This window comes from Chrysemys picta, chromosome 11, assembly GCF_011386835.1.
Source record: "Chrysemys picta bellii isolate R12L10 chromosome 11, ASM1138683v2, whole genome shotgun sequence".
Taxonomy (NCBI): domain Eukaryota; kingdom Metazoa; phylum Chordata; order Testudines; family Emydidae; genus Chrysemys; species Chrysemys picta.
Window position 1 is genome coordinate 11,558,496 of NC_088801.1, and position 25,163 is coordinate 11,583,658.

The following is a 25,163-nucleotide window of genomic DNA, read 5'->3' on the forward strand; positions in this document are numbered from 1 at the left end:
CAAAGATCAATTAATTGCCAAAATTAGGCTATCCCATCATAACATCCCCTCCATAAACTTATCAAGCTTAGTCTTGAAGTCAGATATGTCTTTTGCCCCCACTGCTCCCCTTGGAAGGCTGTTCTAGAACTTCACTCCTCTGATGATTAGAAACCTTTGTCTAATTTCAAGTCTAAACTTCCTGACGGACAGTTTATATCCATTTGTTCTTGTGTCCACATTTGTACTGAGCTTGAATCATTCCTCTCCCTCCCTGGTATTTATCCCTCTGATATATTTATAGAGAGCAATCATATCTCCCCTCAGCCTTCTTTTGGTTCAGCTGAACAAGCCAAGCTCTTTGAGTCTCCTTTCAAAAGATAGGTTTTCCATTCCTCGGATCATTCTAGTAGCCCTTCTCTGTACCTGTTCCAGTTTGAATTCACCCTTCTTAAATATGGGAGATCAGAACTGCACACAGTATTCCAGATGAGGTCTCACCAGTGCCTTGTATAACGGTACTAACACCTCCTTATCTCTTATTTAGGCTAATCCTAAATCTGATTGTCTCGAGAATGCTCCACCCTTCTGATAATTGTTCCCACCAGGAGAAAACCCAAATAAAAACAAAATGATGCAAGAAGAACTTCCTTGAACCCATGAATAGAGAGGGAGCACAACATGATCACTACAGGACATGCACTGCAGATCTAATTCCCCTGTACTACATAAAACAGAGGATCTATTCTAAGCATTTTTTGGGTATAGTCACATGACATTATCTGGGTAGCTCTGCTAACTACTCAGTGATTCATTTTACCACACCTACAAAAATTACTCTCAACTACAGACTGTATGACATACTTTAGCCCTGACTATGCAGAGAATTTGCAAATGCTCCCTTCATTTGTCTGTTTTGTTTCTCACCAGTTTACTTCACAGGGATTTAGAAGGTTATCCTGTATTCATCTGTCTGCACTGGAGGCTAAAGCACTTTGCCAAAACACATTCCCTTCAGGAATACTGAAATTTCCCCTAGCATGATTACTAGCTTCCAGAGGAAGAAGCTAGTGTTTTGGAATGGGGAGGGAAGGTTAAGCATACTTCTATATTGTCCTCCAATTTCAGTTTTTAATACACCATTAAATGTCCCTGGGGCAGGCTAACTTCAAGCCAATACTTCATTTTTATGTGATGTTCAAGCCTTTGCATACACAAACATGCAGAATGTAAGACTTATCTTGTTGAGGACCTCACACAGGTTCCCATTGTACCATAATTTATTATTTCCTTTTCTGAACCCCTCCACAACTGTGATCTGGAACCAGAATTAGAAGTGAAAGGGTACCCAGAAATATGCTGCTGTTTGTGTTTACTTACATAGGAATGTACTTCCAAGAAAACAGACTTGTTCAAAATGGATCTCCCCTGAGTAACAGCCCCCAACACTTTTAAGTTTTACTACAGTAGTTTACACAAATAAAGGTGAATGAGTTTCTCTCCCCAAGGCCAATTAACATGCATTTGCAGGAACTGATAGACATATGATTCTGAACTCAAATGAAACAGCTAAAAGGTATAATATGCATATGATTTCTCTTTTCCATTGAAGCTTATTGTGCTAGCTGTTCGTGCATTGATTTAGAGGTCCAGGCACTAACAGATAATGTCACTAGACCTGTCCAAAATGTTTGCAACAAAACCTGAACACACATGAAACTCACAGTTTTGAGAATTGTTCCAACTTTGAAAATCAGACAAGATACATCAAAAGATTCATGACCCTTGGAGCAAATGAATCGCATCACTTTCACTGTTATCCGTGTGGGGGTGAAATGTCACTAGAGCGGACCAGAAAACAAGAATTCCTTTTTGTAAAAAAGTTCAAGGGTTCAACAATTATTTTCATTCTGCATTGGAATGAAAACCAGACCTTTCAAAATGTTTTGCAAACAAACAACCCAACAAAAACACTAAAAGCCCCATGCCAGAATATTCAATGGCCTAGTGGTTTGGGCACTCACCTGGAATGAGGGAGACCCCAGGTTCAAGTCCCTGATTAGGAGGAGGAACAACAACATGGCGCCTGTTTCCCACATGAGCGAGCTGGGCTATAGAGTCAACCTCTCCTGTTGGAGCTGTTCCACTTTGTAAAAGTAAGTGAATATTAATGGAACCACAGAGAGAGACTCAATATCCCAGGGATAAGAGTGCTCACTCAGCCTGATTCAGAGCAAGGACATAAACCTGGGTCTCCCACATTCCATGAGAGTGCCCTAACCACCAGACTACTGGTTATTCTGGGATTGCAGTCTCATTATGTCTGGATCTGAGAAACCGCCCCAACAAAAATGTCCTCAAAACCAACATTTTTTTTGCAAAAAGTTTCAGGTTTGACAAATCTTCATTTTCTGACTTATAAACAATGAGTTGAACATTTCCTGACCACCATGTAGAGCTGGTTATTGGGAAGGTAGATTTTGAGTAACATTTTGAAAGCACCTAAGTGACACTTGAGCCCACGTCACATTTTCTGAAGTCACTTAGGCTCCTAAGTCCCATTGACGTTCAATTTGGCTTAGTTTCTTAAGTGCCTACATCACTTTTGAAAATTATATCCTTAATCCACAAGAGTTGAAAGATCACTACAGGTAGTGTCAACAAAAAACAACTTGCTCTAACTCTATAACTGGAGCTGGCATCCAGAGTTGAAAACGGCCAATAGTAGGTAGAGCTATTGATCCCAGGCCAGCTCTAGCACAGAGGCAGAACAGGTGGTCTCCTAGGGCAAAAAGATATTTATAGACTGTACCTTGTGTGATATGCATTTTCCAGTGTGCTTAGAGAAGCACACACCTCACGGTGGCTGGTGCTAGGCTCTAAGGGTAGGTCTACACAGCAGCTGGCAGTGAGGCCTACAGCCCAGGTCAACAGACCTGTGCTTGTAGAGCTTGCGCCAGCATGCTAAAAATAGCTACGTAGATGTTGCTTTGACGTTTGGGTTCTGGGTGGAGCTAGGGCTCTGAAGCCTAGGGAGGGAAGTGGGTTTCAGAGCCCGAGCCACATTTGGTATTTTTAGCACACTAACGCAAGCCCCGCTAACACAGCTCTGTCAACCTGGGCTGAAAGACAGTCTCCCAGCAGCTGCGTAGATATACCCTAACTGCTCTCCATTAGAATTGTTTTCCAATCTTCCCTGTTCTTAGTTTCAAGAAACTAGGGACCATCCAAACTTTATTAACTATATCATGCAAACAACTCTCCAGACAAGAGTTTGCTGTATAAAAATAATTATCTGCTAGATTGTCACAGCCCTTCCTTGACACTGCTTAGCCCTGCTCAGATCGTGACTCCGGCTACACAGGAAAGAGAGAAGCTAGTCACTAGATACTCCACACTTAGTAGCAAGAGGGTGGATAGGAAGGGGATGGAGAGGAATAGAAAGAGCACTGTCTCCTTCCCGCACCACTCCAATCACCAGCCAAGGGTAATGGTTTTGGGCACACAAAGGGGAGTAACCTCCCCCTTTCATGGAGCAGTGGTAACTTACTCCTTCCTCAAAGCAACATGGGAGCAGGGGAGGAAGTGTGTCATTCTGAGTCCCAATCTGTTCTCTGCTCCTTTAGCAATGTAGCTACGTACCACCCCTTACTCAGAGCCAGAGGTGAAAGTAAGCTGGTGCAGTCTGGTATGGTGTACCGGCAAGAGCCAGTATGCTGTGCTAGACTGGACCGGCTTCTCCGGCAGTGATTTAAAGGGCCCAAGGCACCAGCTGCGGTGGGGATCTGTGGGCCCTTTAAATCACCGCCGGAGCTCTGGCAGCCGGGCTCGGACTGGGATTTAAAGGGCCCGGTACTCCGGTCCCTGCGGGGAGCCCCAGGCCCTTTAAAGTGCCACCTGAGCCCCGCTGCTGGAGCTCTGGCAGGAGCACCGGGCCCTTTAAAGCCCCGCCCGAGCCCTGCCACCCCAGGGTAGCATGGCAGGGTTCCCGCCATGATTTAAAGGGCCTGGAGCTCCGCGGCGGCTGGAGCGCCGGGCCCTTTAATTCGTCCCTGAGCCCTGGGGCTCCCAGCTGCCTCTGCAGCTGGTAGCTCCAGGGTGATTTAAAGGCCCTGGAGCTCCCCAAACTAAAAACTCCCAGGGCCTAAAAACTCTGGCATACCGGTAAGTCCTTTAAGTTACTTTCACCCCTGCTCAGAGCAGATTGTAAGGTTACAATCTGGCCCTACACGACCTATAACAACCTCTGCTAGGACAATACCAAACTCTATCTTAACTACATTTAACTTATATTTCCTTTTCCTTCCAAACTGGATTCAGCAGCACCTCTTCCTCTGACAAATTCTTAGGCTTTTTGGTAGACAGGTTCTGAAACACACTGTGGAATAATCTTTAATTAACCCATTAAATTATTTCACTTGAAGTGCTGAGACAAGCATAGCATGAATCCAGTTGGCCTTTAAATCACTATTATTTATAAGTCTAACTTACCGTTCTGTTTTAACTTTTCAGTGAAATCCTATGTGAGCTGTTTGACTTGTAATTCTTCCCGATGAGGAAAGAGATTTTCTAGCTTTCTCGTTGAGCCAAGAGACCCCCAGCCTCAATCCCATATAGGTAGAATAAGTACAGCCTATTCAGGACACACCCACAAAAAAATTCTATGCTACTCAATCTAGTTGGTTTCCCAAAGTGGCTCAAATTTACAGAGTCCACAGTAAATAAATTCCATTCCAGGAGACCAAAAAAGGCAATATATCCCTTTTTAACTTCTGGAGCAGAAAATGGAAGTTGTTCTCCTACTTGATCCAAGGGTCACACTGAGCCAAAACAAGTAGATATGTCTCATTTTACACCAGTAGATTATAGGGCTATAGGGAGTTCTTAAGCAGCAATCCTGTTTCAATGCAGAACCCCTAAAATCAGATGATATTATACTCCGAAACCTTGAAAGAAAAGGATATTGTTGTTCTTCAAACTAAGACAGCATTGAAACGACATTTGTGAGGTGGTGTTCTTTATCTGATCTCAAAATTGGTTTGGTTTCTTTCTAAATCCAGTTATCATATTACTATACAATACTATTATTAGCTATTGCAATAATTGTCTGCCAGATAAAGAGCAGACAGAAAGCAACAATTTAATTCCACTCCACAGGCTGTTTAGCCAGAGAAGGTATTTAATATACTGCTACAGCCAGTTGGACAATATCCATGCCGACAGCACTGGCAAAGCCTTCTTTTGAAATCCATCAGTGGGAGAAAATCTAAACCATAAAAGGTCATAATTGAACTCTGTGTTACTGTTGATAGGACTTTGGGTCATGGCAAATCTCTCTGCTTTCCTTGGAAAACTGTGACTTGGGACTTATTTTCCAAGGGAGAGAAGTGCTATAATTTAAAAGTATTGTACCTTACAGATGTTAATTTACCACAGATTTAGCATAACATTAGAGTGGAAAAAACAAAAAAATCCTCTTTTCATAAAAAAAACAGTACAAGAGAAGCTGAAGTGTGCTACAGTGAACACAACTTTTCCTCTCATAAAACATCTTCCCCAAATGCCAAATTGCAAATCCTGCTGTTAGCTATGTGCACAAACCCAATAAGTTTAGTTGGAGCTTCACACCCAGAGCTGATGGCACAATTTGAACTTTGCCTTCCACCTTTTCTAAAATCTTCAAGAGATTTGCTCCAGCCTCTCCTAAATCTTGTCCCTCACCACTCTCCCAGTTCAAACCACTGGCAACCTCTCTATCTCTTACACAATAATTAAATTAAGTTGCATTGTTAAATAATTGCACTTTCTTCTGAGGATCTCAAAGCACAATGACATCACACAACACCTACTGAGGAAGATAGATAGATCTTCCCTTCTTTACAGATCAGGAAACTCAGACACAAAGAGGTAAAATGACCTTGCCCAAGGACACACTGGAAGTCTGTGGCAGAACTAGGAGAATTCAGATAGACCCACTCCCAGACACGTCTTTTAACCACAAGAACATTTCCTTCTCCTATAGGCCTAACAGAACCAACATACATATAGTGGGAAATAAATTCTCAAGAGCCTTTTTTCAAACCTTATGTTCCAAAGGTAACAATCAAGTACTGGCTGAGTGATGGTTTGGGTGACCTAATAAGTTTGGTTTCCCTCTAATTTCTATGATCCTTCTGCAAAAATCTGGTGTTGATGTGGCTGCTGAGGTTTGTCACGAAGTTTTAGAGATGAAGCATTTGTAATCTCCCCATAGTGTATGCTGTGGTGCTGAAAAACTGTAAGAGGGCAGTATAAAGCATCCCTTCTTGGCCCATTGGCCAACTTGCCCTCTTCACTGGAGAGTCCCTCCAGAGGCAGCCTAGAGGAACAACAAGGACAAGCAATTGGAGGCAAGGAAAATGCTCAAATTCTACTTCTGCCTCTGACACAGCCTTCCTCTGCAGTCTGGGACAAGTCACTTAAATTCTCAACTTCAGCTCTCTCATCTGTAAAAGGGGGATAATCACTTGCCTCACAGGAACACTGTAATCATCGAGTAGTTGCTTATGAAGAGAAGATGAAACACATTGTAGAAGAATTCAGTATTAACACTCTAGAGTTCCCACCCCCACCTTTCTTTCAATATCACAAAAGTTGGTGTTAGCTTTTCCAAAAGGGGAATGTGATGTTTCTGACACAAAAACGGAAAGTTTCCCATTGAGCCAGATTTCTTAAGCAATCCTAAAACCTGCCAAGAGGAAGTACCACTGTGAACTTGTCATTTCCGGACAATAGTATTTGAGACCAAGGTCCTCAGGCCAGTGTGTCATGTGCGGAATGGGTTTAACTTATGGAGTTGGGCTCAAAGCCTATACCCTTTCAAGTCAGAGAGTTCTGCCACTGAATTCGGTGGTCTTGGATCAGGGCCATGATGCATATATCTCATCCAGAAGTTAACATATATTTCATAATTTTTGCTTAGAAGATCTGCTGCTAACTCAGAACTCCAAGAAATGGATATACCAATTTCCTTGGAGAAAATAACACTGCCATCCCCACACAAGGACAGAATAATTACATCTAGTGGAGAAGCAGATGTTACTTAGTGCAATAACATTATATGCAAGATTATGAACTGCTACTTAATGCAGCACACTGTTACACACAGCTATTTGGGGCACCATTGTTCAGCACTGTGCAAGTAAAGCACATGCACAGCTATTTAGTAGAATAGTGAAATTAAAAACTGCATACCACTGTTTGCGGAACTGTCAGTGAATAATACTACTGCATCAAATTCCTGTGCATAGGTATTTCTAGAGCCCCAGGGACCACTGCATGTAATCTTTATATGACATCACTACACCAAGTACCCCACACTACTGTGAATATGGAGTAACTCCAATGATGCCAATGGAGTTATACTTATGTAAACCCCATGTTATGACTGATCAGAATCAACCCACAAGTATGTGTGTTCTTAATTCTATACAATAACAATCTGCACTAATGTCCATGGAGACTGAAGCATTACTCAAATAGTGAATTAACTTAAACTCCCCTGTAAAATAGGAACCTGAGGCAAAGAGAAGTTAAGTGACTTGCCCAACGTTACCCAATGTCAGAAACTGTGATTGGGATAGTCGTCGGTGCCATGGTAGTCGGGCCTAGTGGTCAGAGCCAGGGGTCAGGAGCGGGGTTGGAGCAAAGTCAGAGCAAGAGCAAGGCCACAGCAGACTAAGGTTTGGGGAGTTCATTGCCGCTATTAGGCAGGAGAGAGTTGTAAGCCAACTGAACTGCTGTTCTTCCTGTGAGGCTTATATACCTGCCCTGAGAGTCACCAGACCAATTCCTGGTGGGAGGCTTGCACAGGAGTAACTCATCACCTCACAACCAGGAAGCTTGTGGCACAAACAGGAACAGAGCCCAGATCTCCCGAGTCCCAGTCCTGTTCTTTAACTACAGGATCATTCTTTCCTCTGTTTATTACAATAACCAATTTCAAACTTGTACATACTTGTTGGGTAACATTTTCAAAAGCACCTAGGTGGCTTTGAAGCCTAAGTCCCATTATTAAGTCAGTTAGGCGCTTAGGAACCAATGTCTTATGAATTTAAGCTCCTAAATAATTTAGGTGCTTTTGAAAATTTCACCCATCATCTATGTTAACCCATGTACTTACCCATAAATATCTCTATAAAGCACACACAGGTTTTTTATTTAAAAAATAAAGCACTGCTGAGAGGTACGAAGGTTACTGGTCACATACTGTAGGCACCTAAGTTATGGCGTTAAGGACTACACATTAGCCCTCACTAATTCAACTTTAGATTATACTCATCCCACCACCAACTCTTTTAATGAAACTTTGGCAACGTGAGGCTACTACAATTTGACACTGACGGTTGTAAATCACTAGCTGTGTCCCAGAACATACAGTTATGGATTTGGTACCAGAACCACATTACAGCCTCTCTTAAGTGACCATTCCAAGGACAAACAAATTGGTCACTTAATGGAAGTGGTCTTCTAAAATAGGTGAGGCAGAAGATATTGTGGGTAGTTTTTGACAATCTCTTAAGACAAGAGGTTGCTTTACTAGGGTGGCTTCCTTCCTGTACAGGTTTCACAGTATTGTTATTACTTGTAGAGCCCCAAAGTTACCCAGGGAATCTGTGTCAAGCTCAAACTCCTCCTGACTCCAGTCCTGTGCACTAATCACCCAGCACAAGCAGTCTCCCTCATCTGCTTGGATACCTGTGTGGTTTTTCACGTTGGAGTTACATTTAATGAAAGTTTAGTTCACTGATCTTCATTAAGATCACAAGGGGAAAAAAACCCTTAGAATAATTCAAAACTGGGACTCTTTCCAGAACTGCTTTTTCCATTGCCAACAATGAAGCAAACAGTCTTTGACTACTCGAACTCCTTAAATGTCAGAACCCCTACTTGGTTCAGTTATACTCACAGCTGAAGTCTGAGTCTGACAGTTTCAGCAGTGCAGGATAAGAGTTTAGGAGCCAGATTCGTCAAAGGGGGAATGGGGAGATTTTTTTTTTTTTTTTAATTTTATCCAGATGTTAATGAAAAAATGCCATTGCTATTTATAAAAAGCATGCGCTGCTCATATATCCAGCTATGGACCGTGGGCTAAAATACAGGTTTGACTCCCTGGAGTCATAGGTTGAATCATAGAAGAATCATCTCTGCTTTGAATCTTGGCAGAGTCAACTCAGTCCTTTGTCTTTCTGTAGCAGATAAGCCAATGTTGCAGGTTACCGTGCACAGGGCTTTTCAATGAGAGGGCTTAAAAACAAGGCCCTGGCTGTCCTTAACGATCCCATGGCACTTCTGGTATGGTGACCTAGACCAAAATTTCCCCTTCCCCATTGGGGTGTAGTGTGCTAGGCACAGTTTTTGGTTGCTGCCTTTCTATCTTAGAGGTGGCTGCACTTCAGAGGTGCTGCCTGTATGTAGTTTGTGAAGAGCTTTTTAGATCCTTTGGAGTGAGAGACTGTACATATGAACGTCATGTTATCTTTACCATGCACATGTATGCTCAGTTGTCCATACATTCAGAACAATATTACAGTAATATTTCCTTAGTGCTTTCATTTTGAATTTTAATATGTCATTTACTTTTTAAAATTCAAACAGAGACTAGCTTTCCAGCTACCTCTTTAGAGGAATCTGGCTCTAGGTCAGTCCTGGCCCACTCCTGCAGGAGAACACACATTCCAGACCACATCTAAATTCTCTAAACACATTCAAAACCCAAGCAAGTACCTTGATCGACCAGCTATGTTTTGAGCAAAGAACATACAAGGTGATGTGATTTTTAATCTGTAATCCGATAGGGAAGCAGCTCACACAAAGATCACAGAGCCTCATTATAAATAGCTAAAACAAACAAAGCTGATATCTGGCACTAGCCAGATTTATAGCCACTTTATAAATCCTCATTAAGGGGGGGGGGGGGGCAAGATTCTGCCCTGCACACTGGAGATGGTGCAGAAAACGGATGTGCTCGGACTGGAGCCCCCAGGAATAATTCTGGCCGATTTAGCTAGAATTCCTGCAGGGTTCTCCCAGGGTGTGCACAGCTGGCGCCACTGTTTCAGTCTGTATGCCTGGAGAGACTGGAGTGACCTTGCCATCTTGCCTGGTGCAGGATAGACAGGGAGAGAAGTCAGGGTGTCTCCACTCTGTTTTAGACAGCAGGTGCCCATAAAAGTGCTAGCAAGGGGCAGCAGCTGTACTCAATAATGGGATTCTTCCCCTTGTGCCCAAGCAGAAGAAACTCCTTGTGCCCATCCCTGCCTACAATAGGTAGGGCTGGCAGGAATCTCGTCCCCCAAAACTACAGCTAGCAAGCCATTTTCTTCATGCAAGTAGAAATCCGGATGGCAACACATTTCTGACATCCATCATGCCCACTACAGTTCTTAATTCAGCTAGAAGTCTAGGTGAAGCAGTTGGCAAATTTGCAATAGTAATTTTATCTGGGTGTCATCAGCCAGAAAGCCTGGCAAACTCAAGCACATTGTAGGAATTCTTCACCCAGCTCTCCCGAAGCATCTCTGGGAGCCCCACTAACCCCCAGCACATTTCCTGCCAATGGCATCATGAAGGAAGAGGCTGGTATGTAGCTTTATGAGGTTTTAGAGTTCAACATTTTCGGTGACTACTGATTTTCAAACCAACCCATTCCTCAGAATATAAAATTGCTACTTACATAATAACTACATGAAGTTCACAGAGCAACAGGAAACTGAATTTGACACATTGCTCGACTTTATTTAATAATTGCACTTGTCTGTCCAATTGTCTTTTAAATGTAATCAGCAATCTGGTTTAGACAACAGAAATAACCATGTACTTAAATGGTCAAGAGGCCTGTAAACACAATACATACAGCAGCATAAAGACGCAGAGTGTTCACTCTTCACAGGATACTATACTTGAACATAAGGTATGAGTCTACTAACTAAAATTACATCTTACTCAGTAGATCCCTGGGATGAAATCCTGGCTCCACTGAAAATCAATGGGTATTTCGTCATTCACTTCAGTGGAGCCAGGACTTCATCCCTGGCCTCATACCTGCATTTCTTTCAAGACAATATTAGTTGCCTACTACTTGTTACTCCTTTTAGGACTACAATTATGGGAGAATGACTAGGATTCTATTCTGGCTAAAGTCACCAACAGACAGGCTACGTAAATTCCAACTGCCTGGACAAAGTCTGGCCTCAGACCACCTGAGTAACCCCATTACAGACAATGGGTAACTGAGGATAGAATTTGGGCAGCAGAACTTTCATTACAAGTGACACTGCACAAAGTGGAAAGAACCAGACTGGCAGTTTGAATAAACGTCTTCTTTTACTAGTAAGCTGACCAAATTTGCTCTAGAGCCCTTGAGCGGTAGTAAGTCTGAAGCCACACAATGCCATTTGACAGAGTCACTATTCAGAGCAGAAACAAGCTTTTAAAGCATCAAACACATGATTCTCTCTCAACTTTTCATACACATTTACAGACAACTTGTGCAGCCCATGCATAAACATGTATGCATTTAAAAAGACTGTCTTTATAAATCAACAGCAATATAAAGTAACTACACACCAGGACCGTTTCCAAATTATAATCTCCAATACAATACAAACCTCCTCAACCCTTCAAAAACTGGCCTTTCCCAAACTAACAGCCTAGTGAGCATCTGCATCCTACAAAGGGTTAATGGGAGAAGAGGGACTGGACTTTTGTCTACACATAAACAAGGAACAAATATAAGAAGGATTATTTTGCCCCTCTCCCATCTCTCATTACAATAGTCTTCAAATTAGATTGAAATATAATGGGTCATCAAAATAACAGGCAGATCACCAGCTGGTGTAAATTAGAATATGCTGATTTTTACCAGCTTAGGATCTGGCCTCGCGATTTAATTTGTTAAATGGACCTGTTTGCTTTTGCAGTCCCTTTAACATACTGTGCTGTTTTGATCTGATTTTTTGTACAGCAACCAGAGCACCGGGTAGGTGTTTTATAATATAATTAAATATTTTTTCTGCACTTACCGACAACTGTGAGGTTGACTTGTGCTTGTCTGCTGCCCACTTTGTTTTCTACCACTAAAGTGTAACATCCACAGTGTTCTTGCTTCGTTGAGGATATAGTTAGCTTACTACTGTTTTCAGCATTCTCGATTTTGATGTGTTCATTTTCTTGAATCTGCCAAATTAAACAGAAGAATTGTTAAAGAGCTTTCAAAAGTGAGGCTCCCAACCTCTCGGTCAGGTAGGAGCCCATGATTACAGCATTAGAAGAGCAATGTAGATAATTCCATTACTGTAGTGAGTAAGAATAGCTGGCAAAGAGTGAAACTAACCAAAAAAGTCAAGAGATGCAGGCCAGTAGTTCAGTGGTCCCAATCCTGCAAAGTATACATGCACACAGTCCTTTTGAGTTAATGAGAGTGCTTGGGTGTTAGGGTCCACCAGCTAAAATCCCTTTGCAGGATCAGGAAATGTAGTTGAAAAATTGTGTCTAACTGGCAAAAGACCAAATTCTATTTAAATTGACATCAATAAGAGTTTTACCATTGACTTCACTGAAACCAAGATTTGACCCCAAGAACACTGGTTCATTCGTCATTCACTTCTCAAGGCCCAACTTCACATTCTGACCCAGATCATCCATGACACTATCGGATTCTAGTCTCCATGTGTCCATATTCGCGTCGCCACACAAATTATCATAATAGTTTCCTAGACTGGAACAGTAGATGGTATCATTGGTTGAAGTCGAACTGCGCTAGCAGAACTGCGTAGAAAAGTTTACAAAGCACAGGCCTTGCTTTAGTAGGGCAGTCAGATTTTCTAACTCTCTAAAATTACAAAAAAAAAAAAAAGACCAGAAAAATGCCATAGAAAGTATTTGTTATCCTTTCAACTTCCATTTTGATTCCTCGGATACATTCACCTTTGAATTCTTAAAGTTCCCAAGCTGAATAGAATAAATAAATCATTCTAATTCAATTGGAATAGATAAAGATTTTAAGTTGGTTTCAGAGAAAACCAAAAGTCCAAATCACAGCTGAACTCCACAAATATGTTAAGTACTTGTAAATATAACTACTACCTTTCAACTAAACCAAGAAAAGAACCTCCGCATAAATGTCACAAATCAAAATGGAAATCTTTTTATTAGCTTGAGACATTAAAGGGAATTAAAAAAACTTGATGCTACATTATAACTGTAAAAGGAGTACACTGTGTTCTTACTGTAGACAGCATAATGTCAGTGCCCTTCCTCCTCCCACCATTTCCTGCCAGATAAGAGATTTTTCAATTTATTCTCTGCATTTCATTAAAAATGAGGGCTATTTAGTTTACTTCTCTTGTCAGACATGTTTACAGAACAAGAAATCATGAGGGTCAGAGCAGGTCTCTCCCCTTAGTTTAGATATAAAGCACGCTTTGGCATCAGCCCACTGAAGTTAACCTGAGAGCTGCGTCTGCAATACTAGCAATAGGAGTAAGTATTTTGGGAGTAAGTAGTAACACAATTTAGGTTCCATTCCAGGTGTTTTTCTTCCATCAACCTAGTTACCGCCTCTTAACGAGGTCGATTAATTACAATGATGGAAAAAACCCTTCTGGCATAGCTGTCGCTGTGCTGCTGTAGCACTTGTAGCGTAGGGATAGCTTAGTATTACAGCTACTCCCAATGAAGTCAATGGGAGCAGAGGTAGCCAATGCTACACATTCATGAAAATCCCACCCCAGAGACTCCATTCACTGGAGTGCAGCTTTGCACACACAAGATACTGAACTGTAATTTGCTGAGGTTCCAATGGGATTGTAGGTAGGTAGCATGATTCTCAAATTTTATTCGACTGCTTCAGTGCCCTATGAGAACACAATATGCCACCAACAAAATGGTCATATGGACAATTTTTCCCCACCAGTTCTAGTCACTGCACTACATGCCAGGGTCACTCAGCAGGAAAAGGACCTCAGGCCTCTCCTTGCTGAGTTAAAGGAGAATTAGAGAGACAAGGTGGATGAGGTAATATCTTTTATTAGACCAACTTCTGTTTGTGAGAGACAAGCTTTCGAGCTGACACAGAGCTCTTCTTCAGGTCTGGGAAATGTACTTAGTGTCGCAGCAAGGTGGAACAGATTGTTTAGCGTAAGTAATTAATGCATATTTCAAGGGACCATTCAAGGTGAAGTGGTCAGTTAACATCTCTGCAGTCCTAAGGCAGAAAAAAAATGCGGAGGGAGGATTCAGTGAGTTTTAGATTGTTGTAATAAACCATAAATCCAGCATCTTTATTCAGGTCCTGATTTTTAGCGTCTAGCAAAGGTATTCACTTAAGCTCCTAGGCTTGTCTTTTGAAGATGTAGTGCAGGATTCCTTTGAGGACACTGAATCTCTTTGAGGCTACTACAATAAAAATAATATTGATAAAAATGGTCTACTTGTTCCTAAATCGGTCTTTAGGTTGCAGAAATTTAAAGAAGTTTAGAACTGTTTAGTTTGGAAAAGAAAAGCCTCAGAGGAGATAACACAGAGGCATATAAAATAATGAATGGTAGAGAGAAAATTATTTGGATGCTACCAGGCACCCTTTCCATAATATAAGAACAGGATACTTCAGAATAAAAGGCAACTGGCTTAAAATGTTTTAAAAGGTAGACCTTGCAATAGACTGTGCAATTAATATAGAGCCCCGAACTCCCCGATGAAATGTTCAACAATCATCTTGACAAACTCAGGTCTAGATTCTAAGCTTCCTTGTGGCAGGGACTGTTTTTATCTGTGTACTGTAGAGCGCTGAGCGACTTCGTAATAAAATAAATAGTAGCTGCTCCAGCAGATATTTATCTTTGCTCCATGCCAATAAGATACTCCAGCTTCTGCTTGCTGAAGATCATACTGAGCTGCTGAGTTTAAAGTGTCTGAACTTGTTCACTAAAGCCCTGATTCAGGAAATTTTCCCTCTTCAGGAACAGTGCTTAAGTATGTGCTTAAGTCCCAGTGAGGTCAATTAATTAAAGGGGAAGGAATTGCACAACAATAGATTGTTGTGGATATAAATGTTACCACAAACAAGCTTAGTGTGGAGATATTTTTGTTGTAAGATGCTCTTTACTCAAGAGTATTTTTCAGTGGCATTTGGTTCGATCTGCAAAGCTGAAAACCTGAAGCACCAATGAAGAAAGGGGGATTTCTTGTATCAAGAGCAGGAGAGAGCAAACTTCTTTCAGATTATGCATCCTTTTAGTTAGACATTGTTTCAGGCATTTCTCAAATTAATCATCATTCATTGTTAAAACACGTCAAAAGACAATTTACCTGCTTTCGGAATTTCATCCAGGTGCAAGTTAAGGGTGGCGTTCCTACTACTTTGCAAAACAGTTCCACTGATTCACCAGCACGGATTTTTCTGTCTTCTGGAAACTGAATGATCTGAGGGGGAAGAACTGAGAAAAAACCCATCTCTTTAGAGAAGTATATTTTCTATTTTCCTGAACAGTTGAGTCAGTACATATTTGGGGTCAGGAAGGAATTTCCCCCCAGGTCAGACTGGTAGAGACCCTGGGTGGTGGTGGGTTTTTTTTGTTGCTTTCCTCTGCAGCATGGGGCACGGGTCACTTGCTGGTTTGAGTGACAGGAAATGGTGGATTCTCTGGAACTTGAAGTCTTTAAATCATAATTTGAGGACTTCAGTAATTCAGCCAGAGGTTATGGGTCTATTGTAGGAGTGGGTGGGCAAGGTTCTGTTGGTTGTAATATGCAGGAGGTCAGATTAGATGATCACGATGGTCCCTTCTGTGAGCTAAAGGAGTAACTGGTAGCAATAATACATTGTTATCTTCTTGTGGATCAGCCACTAGAAGGAGATAAGATACACACTTTGCCAATGGGTGTCACAGTTATTTGCTGACTGCAGAGGAATGTAGAAATTTGGGACTCCTTGGTTCAATTCCAGATTTCGGAGGGGAAGGGGCTTTAGTGGTTACAGATCTTTCTGGAACTGTACTCCATCTCCTGCCAATCTTTTCCACTCTGCTCCTATCCTCTGGCTCCCATTCTCCTCCACCCCCCATTCCTCACTTCTTGATTTTTGAATTCAAGTGCTTCCTCTTTTGCCTCCTCACTGCCTGGGCACCAATCAACACAGTACTCAGAGCACAGGAGAGATGGTCTTCCTGCTCTGGTGCCCAGCAGTCCCTGGCTGACCTGTTTTGGATGAAATTTTTGAAAAATATTCAGCCTGGAGCATGGCAAACATCAGCTTCAACGGGATTAAAGTTTGCCCAAGTTATAAACAACTGAACACAGGGTCCTTTAACAGAAACTGTTGAGCAACCTTAAGTTTAGGTGGGGAACATAGTGCTTTTGAAATTCTCCCCCTAGAACATCACACCTACCATTTAATCAGAAGAAAACATGTAGCAGGCAAACAATTGTTTCAAGGGAGGAGTGGCCTTTTCTTGGAAATCCTATTGCATTACTGCCTATGCTTACAATGCAACAAAATGCAGCCATTTACCTGCCTTCGGGGGGGTCTTTGGAGGTGGTTTCTTTTTCACTGTTGCTTCACCTAGTTAAAAATAAATAAAAAAAATAAATAATTCATTAGCAGATGAGTTTTGGGAGGTACAAATTAAATGATACAAATAGTCACATTCCTGGCAGCATTGTTGTTGAGCTCACTCCAGCACAAAATCTACGTTATACTTGTATTGCTTCTCGAAAGCACTTTCAAGGAGTCTGACCTGATCCTTAGAATACTCACATTTACAGCTGGGATTTTCAAAGGTGTCTAAGGCAGTTTGGCATCCCTGTTCCTATAAAATTTGTGCTCATCTGCATTTGAGTACTCACCATATTTGATTTTGGCCCAGACAAATGGCTGAGATCAACCACATGCTGAATATCACCACGGATTTTCAATGTGCAAATTGCTGAATAGTTTAGAGAAAACCCCAATTAAAACTAGGTAGTTGATTTTGTATTTCTTATTTGCACCTCACGTGCTGATATAGAAATTGGCATATACAGGAACTGAACACTAGTATTTTTCATTGCTTTTATGAATGGGGACAGCTTTTGCCATTTTCCAAGATGCCGGGAATCTCACCATTGTTAAAAATATGGACTGGCATTTTAAACCTAGCTGCCTACGTTTAGGTTCCTAAATCCATGTGTATGCAAGACAAGGGCTGCAGCTCTCATTGACTTTAGTAGAAATTGGGGTTTCTCCATATTTTCAAATATTAGACCACATCTGTTTTGGAGCTTAAATATTCATACAGCAGCCGAACCTAGGTTTGAAACCTTTGGCCCATTATTTATGAGAAATGTGATGGGAGATCAAATTGTAAAAACTCTGTCGCTCTCACGTAAATCTCCCCTTTAAACAGATACTGAACATTCTGTACCTGCAAGTCTTGGCCTCAGTCTTTATAAAAAGCTTTTTTCTTGAAGCTGTGGAACATTTAGTAGAACTGCAGTCGTTTTATTGTTCTGAGCTCTGAGAACAGTAATGCAGACAGCAAACAAAATACAGTTTTTACAGCTTTTGCTCATGTTACTAATGTAACTCACTGCTCACTCCGTGTTACATGTCCCTTCTATACCTGGTTCATGCAGGCTATGAGTCTGCTGCAGCGGCTAAATACAGGGCTTGTTTTTTTAGCTCAAATGGTAGAAACTCAGCTTCTAGCTATGGTGTTCCCCAGTTCAATCCCTAGTATTAACAGAGATAGCAGCTCTCACTTATCACGTTAGTTGTTTCAGCAGAAAGAATTTTATAATTTAGTTTTCAGCATCAATGCTTTTTCTCTTTTTATTTGGAATATCCAAAGTTTGGACAATGAAACTGGTCAATATCACTTTCTGTTTATAAAAAAGTTCTCTCCCCCCCCAAAAATATTATGTTTCATTTTCACATGCACTGCATGTATTGGTTTTGGTTGGGACCAGAAGTACTGTGATACACAGAAAGTCTATTCTCATAATACTTACAGCTGAATCACACAACAGGAAGTATTGTATATTCCCTAAGAAGCCCTGTTCCTTAGAGACTTATTTAGCTGGTTATTGGTTCACTTTGGTATCTACCTTTGGGGTGTTTACCCTAACATAACTGAACCACCAGAGCATTTCATATTCACCCGTCTCACTACACACTCCTCCATGACCCATTCCCGTTTAACTGTAGACATGTACAGTATTGTTGTAGCCATGTTGGTCCCAGGATATTAGAGAGACAAGGGTGAGGTAATATCTTACATAGAGCTCGTCTTCAGCTCACCTGTCTCTCTCACCAGCAGAACTTGGTCCAATAAAAGATATTACCTCACCCCCTTGTCTCGTTAACTTTAGACAGATACTTTTAGAAATACCCACAACTCCTTAAAGGGGACTATCAATTTTTGGGTTATCAGCCTAGTTATCTCTGGGTCTTATTCAGCATCAATGCTCTAAGGATGGTCATTTATCTACATCAGGTAAATATCCTCCAACCCACACCTTTCCCCAAATCTGTATGAGTAAAACAAAAAGAGTGAGATCCTATATGTAACTCCTCAACTATGTTTGCTATTGGCCCGATTCTGCAATGCCTACCCATGTTGAATAGCCTCTGTTTCCATGAGCAGTCCCACTGTCAATAGCACCTACTTATGTGAGTAGATGCTAGTCATTAATGGTTGTGGAATCTTGCCTTCTATTTGTATTGTAAATCCCAAAGTGGGGTTTGATTCTGCCCTCACTGAAGTCAATGCAAGTTTTACAAATGACTTCTAGAGGAGTGGATTGTGTCCTTTGTTACTTGTTCAGCACAACTCCATTACTGTATAGTGCCAGGTACACTTATTGAACTATATTGGTTTATACTAGGTATATATTATTCTTTTTGCTGCACTGCACATCAAATTCTCCTTGTCCCCTAAGAATATTCTAAACTGAGAGTGAAATTAATATGGACTGTCCTGCGAGAACAATGAAGGCTTTAAGTGCTAGTTAAAGCTGTGAAAGTGATCTCACTGACTACGTATTGTAGTAAGTCTCACATGAATGACATTAAGGGACTTCGGTGAACATGAATGAGCACCATTTGCCACATACTTTCCTGGGTTGAAGGTACAATGGCCAACTTTTAGAAACCCCAGTGCAGGACAAGTAACAGGAAATGCACGAGGTTCTGATCTAACATGATCTATGCTAAACTCTGTCTGATACATTCAAATAGTCACAACATAAACTATACACATACTGTTAAATCCTGGCTAACAGGCAAGGTAATGAGTGGAGTCATTTCTATCTCTGAATTCTCTTATTTTTGTGAAGTATCAGAGGGGTAGCCGTGTTAGTCTGAATCTGTAAAAAGCAACAGAGGGTCCTGTGGCACCTTTAAGACTAACAGAAGTATTGGGAGCATAAGCTTTCGTGGGTAAGAACCTCACTTCTTGCATCTGAAGAAGTGAGGTTCTTACCCACGAAAGCTTATGCTCCCAATACTTCTGTTCATCTTATTTTTGTAAGTTTCAATCTGACCACATCTCACCAGATTTTTTCCTGGTTACCTACGTTTCATTCTCTAGCTTTTCCCCATGCATGTACTTTCAAGGAGATATATACACTGCTACCTTGACATAACGCGACCCGATATAACACAAATTTGGATATAACGCGGTAAAGCAGTGCTCGGGGGGGGGGGGGGGGAGATATAACGCGGTAAGATTTTTTGGCTCCTGAGGACAGCATTATATCGAGGTAGAGATGTTCTATATATATAGCATTATATCGAGGTAGAGATGTTCTATATATATAGATATACACATATATATATACACATACACATACACACACACACACACAGTGTATGTATATACATATTCATACACATATATCACTTCCCTCTGCCTACTACTAGGTTCATAAAACAAGAGTGCCTAATCACATCATTCCACATTATTCATTCATTCACAAATTAACCAGTGATAGTTACTTCATCAATGGAAATGGCCAGCGTGTATATATATGTGAAGATGTACAGTGAACCACCATCTGCTAAATTTACACTGCAAGTGAAACTAATGCACGGTGCTTATCCCTGTGAGAATTAAGGGCCTTGCTCAGGCAGTTTAAAAGGCTCTCACATCAATGAGGATTTCCGTACCAGCTGAGCAGAGAACATAAACCTATCACCTCACCCAGCTGGGATTGCTGCTTTTAGTATAATACACAGATGCTGAAAAAATCCTGAATGTTACTAGTACTTAACAGAAGATGTGCAGACTGCCACTGCACTTCATCAAAAGAACGCAGACTGGGTAGGGGTAGCGAGAAGGTCTGACTGATGATCCTGATCTTATTTTGCAGCCACAAATAGCCCTGGGCAGGAAGAAAAAGCTGGGGTAATTTGGGAGGAGTGCATGTGTGTATTACAGAATTTACTTCATTGTTCTTGGACCTCACCCTGAAAACTCCAGCTCCCACTGTATGTCTCCTGCAAAGGGCATAACCAAATTTCTCTCATTAGCTGCTGGAGACAGTTACAAAAAAAAAAAGAGAGAAGGCTAATAACATTAACCAAGTTGACAAGGTCAAAATGATTGTTTTCATTAAAATATTTTAGCCTCTTGGAAAATGTTAGTTATTTGGTTCAAGGCTGCTTCAGCTGTTTAGAAAAGACAATGTGTCTCTCTCCTGATATTTACATTGAAAGGGGCTGAAGCTGAATACCAGCTTACAGGAGACACAAGGACACAATATTCTCTCCCTAAATGAATCAGCCTCCCAGAAATGACATAATGTAAACAGCGCCAGGCTGGTATTTACATAACTTTATAGACAGATTTGCCTGTTAGGGAGTTTGTTTGAGCCAGCCGGAGGATATACATTGAAAGGGAAAGATTCCTCTGCAGGCTGATATCTGTGGAACATTTGGTCGGGCTGTTTCCCTGGCCCCGATGTTAAATTCATGGGAGCAGAGATGCTTGGAAGCCTTCCTTTCTTTCTTTCTTTCTTTCTTTCTTTCTTTCTTTGTTGTTTCCCTTTTTTGGAATTCTACTAAAAATAGTCAGAGTTCCCTCTCCCGGAAACTGCTCTCTGCACAGTCTGAGCCTTCATAAAATATCAAAAGAAAAGCGAATGTAACTACAGCACGGACACTTGGTCGTCCAGGTGAAGCCTGTCCTTCACATTGACCCCAGTTCAAGAAAATATCCTTATTTAGGACAGCACTTCCAATATGTGCTTAAGTCCCACGGATTTAATGGGCCTGGAGCACATGCCTAAAGTTAAGCACATGCTTAAGAGCTGCCCTGAATAGGGATGGACTTCAGCACATGCTGGAAGAGTACAGTTCGTACCCTTGCCATGTGTTTGTACCGTGATCGCATACATCCAAGCAGCAGAGTAAGGCAGTGTAGGGCACATCTCCATGCACAGCTGCACAGGACGTAATCCAGTCATGGCTTGGTGTGAGGAAGGAGCAGGGGCTACAGTCTTGAGACTCTCCACACCATGAGAAAGCAGGTGTGGTGAGAGGTCAGCACGGATCCTTCCACCTCCCCCCTTATGATTCCTTAAAGGCACAACGCCTTCCCCAGGGATCCTCCCGGAGCAGCACATGGTAGCCCTAAATACGTAAGAGTCTTCACCTCCCCTTGGCCAGCACAGGGATTAATATCTGGGGACCATGTTCTCCCTGAAATAAAGGAAATGAGCAAAAGGTAACTTGGGTAGGAAACTTCTCTAGCTATTAGGAGTAAAAGGATCTTTTGGTCAGTCTCGTGTCCCCCTTGAAGATATGTTGGGAATCTGCTATGCTACAGTTTCAATCTACAGTGGATACATAAATTGCATTTAGCACTGATAGATGCTAAAGAAACTGCATTAACAAGTGTAAAAATGTTACTCAGTAGGACATTGGAATTGCCCATAGCAGCCTTGAGACCAGGCCCAACTGTGCTAGGCCCTGTACAACACATAGTAAGAAACAATCCCTGTCTTCAAGAACATACAGTCCTGGGAACTGAACATACATCTTCTAAGTCCCAGCCCCATGACTAGCCAAAAGATCATTGTTCCTTCCTTGGGCCAGATTTTTCCTGGTGTAATTCCACTGACCTTTTATATTAAAATATCATCTATGGTCCCTTATAATACGTTAGCAATTATGCATAACAGCCAAGAACGGAAGACAAAGAACAAGAAACGAAAGCACTGGCAGAGACACTCCCTACCAAATTAAGCAAAGGTCTGGGGATGAAAACTGCTATAATCAACTAGAGAAAGTGGCGTGGAACACCCGGTATCTAATAGCTGGCCTTCTACCCCTTCATCAATCAGAAACAAATACATTCAAATGGAAACATTGCAACACTTTCATCTCTTAAAATACAAAAGACTGAACAACCTTCTCTATCCCCTACATCAAACATGCAGGAACATCACATTTTAAAATACAAAAATATATCAAATAAGAGACAGGACTCAAAAAGCAAACATTACGACCACCATCTTGACTGACACACCAGGATTGAACCAGGGACCTCCTGACCTAACAACATAAGCAGCTAATAGTTTAAGCTAAAGACCCAAGCCTCTCTAAGTAGGGCTGTAAGAGATTCATATCCTCTGTGGTCTGGTGACAGATAGATGCCTATAACACCCAGTCACCATTGGAGAATGTGGAATATAAGATTAGACTATAATGCGGTGTCCTCTGGTACTGTAATGTATTGCTGTTCCGTGACACATAGATATAAGAACATACAGAAATAGCTGGAAAGGAAAGTACAGCAGCGACAAGAAAATCTGCCCAATAGTCCGGAAACAGTAGTGAAGGGTTGAAAACTAAACAGTTCTAGGTCCATAATTTCTCAAGCAGCAATTTTCTCACAACTCTTTGAGACAAATGTTTATTAACTTAGTAATCAAAGAGTTAAATTTGGTGACAAACAGAAGCTAGACAGAATAACTCATTTGCCATCCAGGCCAGAGATTTGTGGGGTAACATTTTTCTATAATATGTCTATAATAGCTTTTATTTTATTTTCTCATTAAAAACAACCAGCTGGTTCAATGGAAAATCCCATATTTAGCTTCTAAAACATTTAAAGACAGATCCATCATTATTTTTTTCCACCAGCCTCCCTTAAGAAATCTGGGGAAATTCACATCGATTTTCACAAGGAAGAGAGAAGACACACTGGCACACTCCGAGCCTCTTTTACTCAGAAGATTAAATATAGTAGGAGACATTATTTTCTTAACAGACATGGTAGATAAGAAGACTGGTTCAAAACAGCTTTGATAGAACACAGCCTGTTCCTACAACACATTAAACCAAGGCTAGTAAGTATATAGAAACCTAGCATGAGATAGAAATATAGGCTCCTCAGATCTGGCCCTACACCACTGAAATCAATGGGAATTTTACTACTGACTTCAGTGAGAGCAAGGTTGAGAAGTTGGGCTCTTGTAGTTTTCATGTTCCTCACATACCAGGAGGTTGTGAACACTTACAACCCTCATTACCTTCAATTATGGAAGACCTGGTGCTAAGACGCCATGGCCAAGCTTGCAGAATTAGGTCCTAAAGCCAAGTTCTTGAGTGGATATTTAGACTCTGAAGTATATGGGGCTTGATTTTCAAAAATGCGGAGCATTCAGCTGCTCTGAGGGACTTCAGCGAGAGTGGATAGGTGTTCAGCACTTAAGGAGTCTAAGAATGGATTTAGGCTTTAGACTCCTGTTTTTGAAAACCTAGTCTGTCTTATGTTTCTGTTACATACTAGAGTTCTCATATGCTTACTAGATTATTTCACTGGAAATTTACAGTGTGTAGCATCTCTTTGATTCAGCCCTATGTTGCAAAAAACATATTTCTGGACAGACGCTCTCATTTTTCTCCATGTAAGACAATTAATAAAAGTCACTCCTCTTCTGGCAACATGCAGTTACGTAGGATGGACTATAAGCAAAGCCCATGGAAAATACTGTTCTTTGCCAATGTTCACTCAGTTAGAAAATGTCAGTATGGCATAAACTGTAAAGTAACCTGGCAGGGATTCAAGTAGCATACCTGGCATACGTTAGATGCTAGTGAACTAGGCACCAAGGATAATTTACACAATAGGTGACTATTTTTCTATTGCTTTATATATACATTAATTGGATTCTCTATTGTAAACTAAGGCACCAATTAAAGATTCAACAAGCTGAGTCTCTTATGCTCTTTTATTTCAGCTAGTTTACATTTGACTAATTCTCAGTTTCACAAAACCCAGGTGTGCCCAATTGAAACTTCTACTCCAAATGCCCAGAGCTTTGGGGAAGCTCAGGTCCAGATCCGAATGCTGCGGCTCAATGTTCTCTTCATTGTGTGTATTAAGGAAGCAGATTTCAGCTGCACTTGGGAACAAATCCAGTCCCACTGTCTATGGGGAAAGAGGCTTCCCGGCCAATGAACTGGTTATTCCAACATACAAGATATGGTGCTGAATGCTTTGCAGTTACTGCCCAGAACACAGCCCTGCTTTTGGGAATGCTCTACATGGCAGCATGCAATGGGTGGGGCACGAACATCCTGGGGAAAGGGGTGGAGCGAGGGAAGCAGCTTGGAGTAACTTACTTGGACCCTTAAAATGCTCCCCACTCCCTTAGGGAGTGAGGACAATCCTCATTGCAACAGAATTGTCCTCTTCTCCACCCCTTGCTGTATCTGCACAGTGCCTGGGGCCAGTTACTTGGACAGGGCATGGGATTTGCACTTTAGGGCAAAATTCTACACCCATTTCTGATGCACACATCTCTAACAACACATTTTGCATCCCCTAAACACACAGATCTCCCACTGCTGCCTGTTGGAACAGCAAAATACCAGGTTTGATATTTTTCCTGCATAATTTTGTCCTAACCTAGGGGTATCTGATTTCCCAGATGCAGTTAGTTTCTCCATCCTCACAAGAAGAAGAAAGAATCATTGACTGTAACTGGGCAAATCTGATATAGAGGTAAAAGAGCTTGAAAGAGTGACACAGCAAATGGATGTGGAAGCACTTCATTTCATAAGGGAGAAATATGTATTAGTGGCCATGGTTGTACTTACACTATAGTAATAACTCACAAAAGTTGTCATTCCATCTTGACAAGGAATGGATAACAGT

At 41.4% G+C, this 25,163-nt stretch overlaps 1 protein-coding gene across 10 annotated transcripts in view; it reads right to left on the minus strand.

Moving 5' to 3' along the window:
* The window catches only part of MYLK (myosin light chain kinase), a 303,266-nt gene that overhangs the window by 48,314 nt on the left and 229,789 nt on the right, over positions 1–25,163 (minus strand). For all 10 annotated transcript variants that reach the window (XM_042843095.2, XM_008167811.4, XM_042843094.2 and 7 more), the window contains 3 exons: positions 16,529–16,579; positions 15,328–15,455; positions 12,042–12,195 (listed from right to left, as the gene is read on the minus strand). In XM_042843095.2, the coding sequence (XP_042699029.2) occupies positions 12,042–12,195; positions 15,328–15,455; positions 16,529–16,579 (333 nt within the window). The remainder of the gene's footprint in view (positions 1–12,041; positions 12,196–15,327; positions 15,456–16,528; positions 16,580–25,163) is intronic.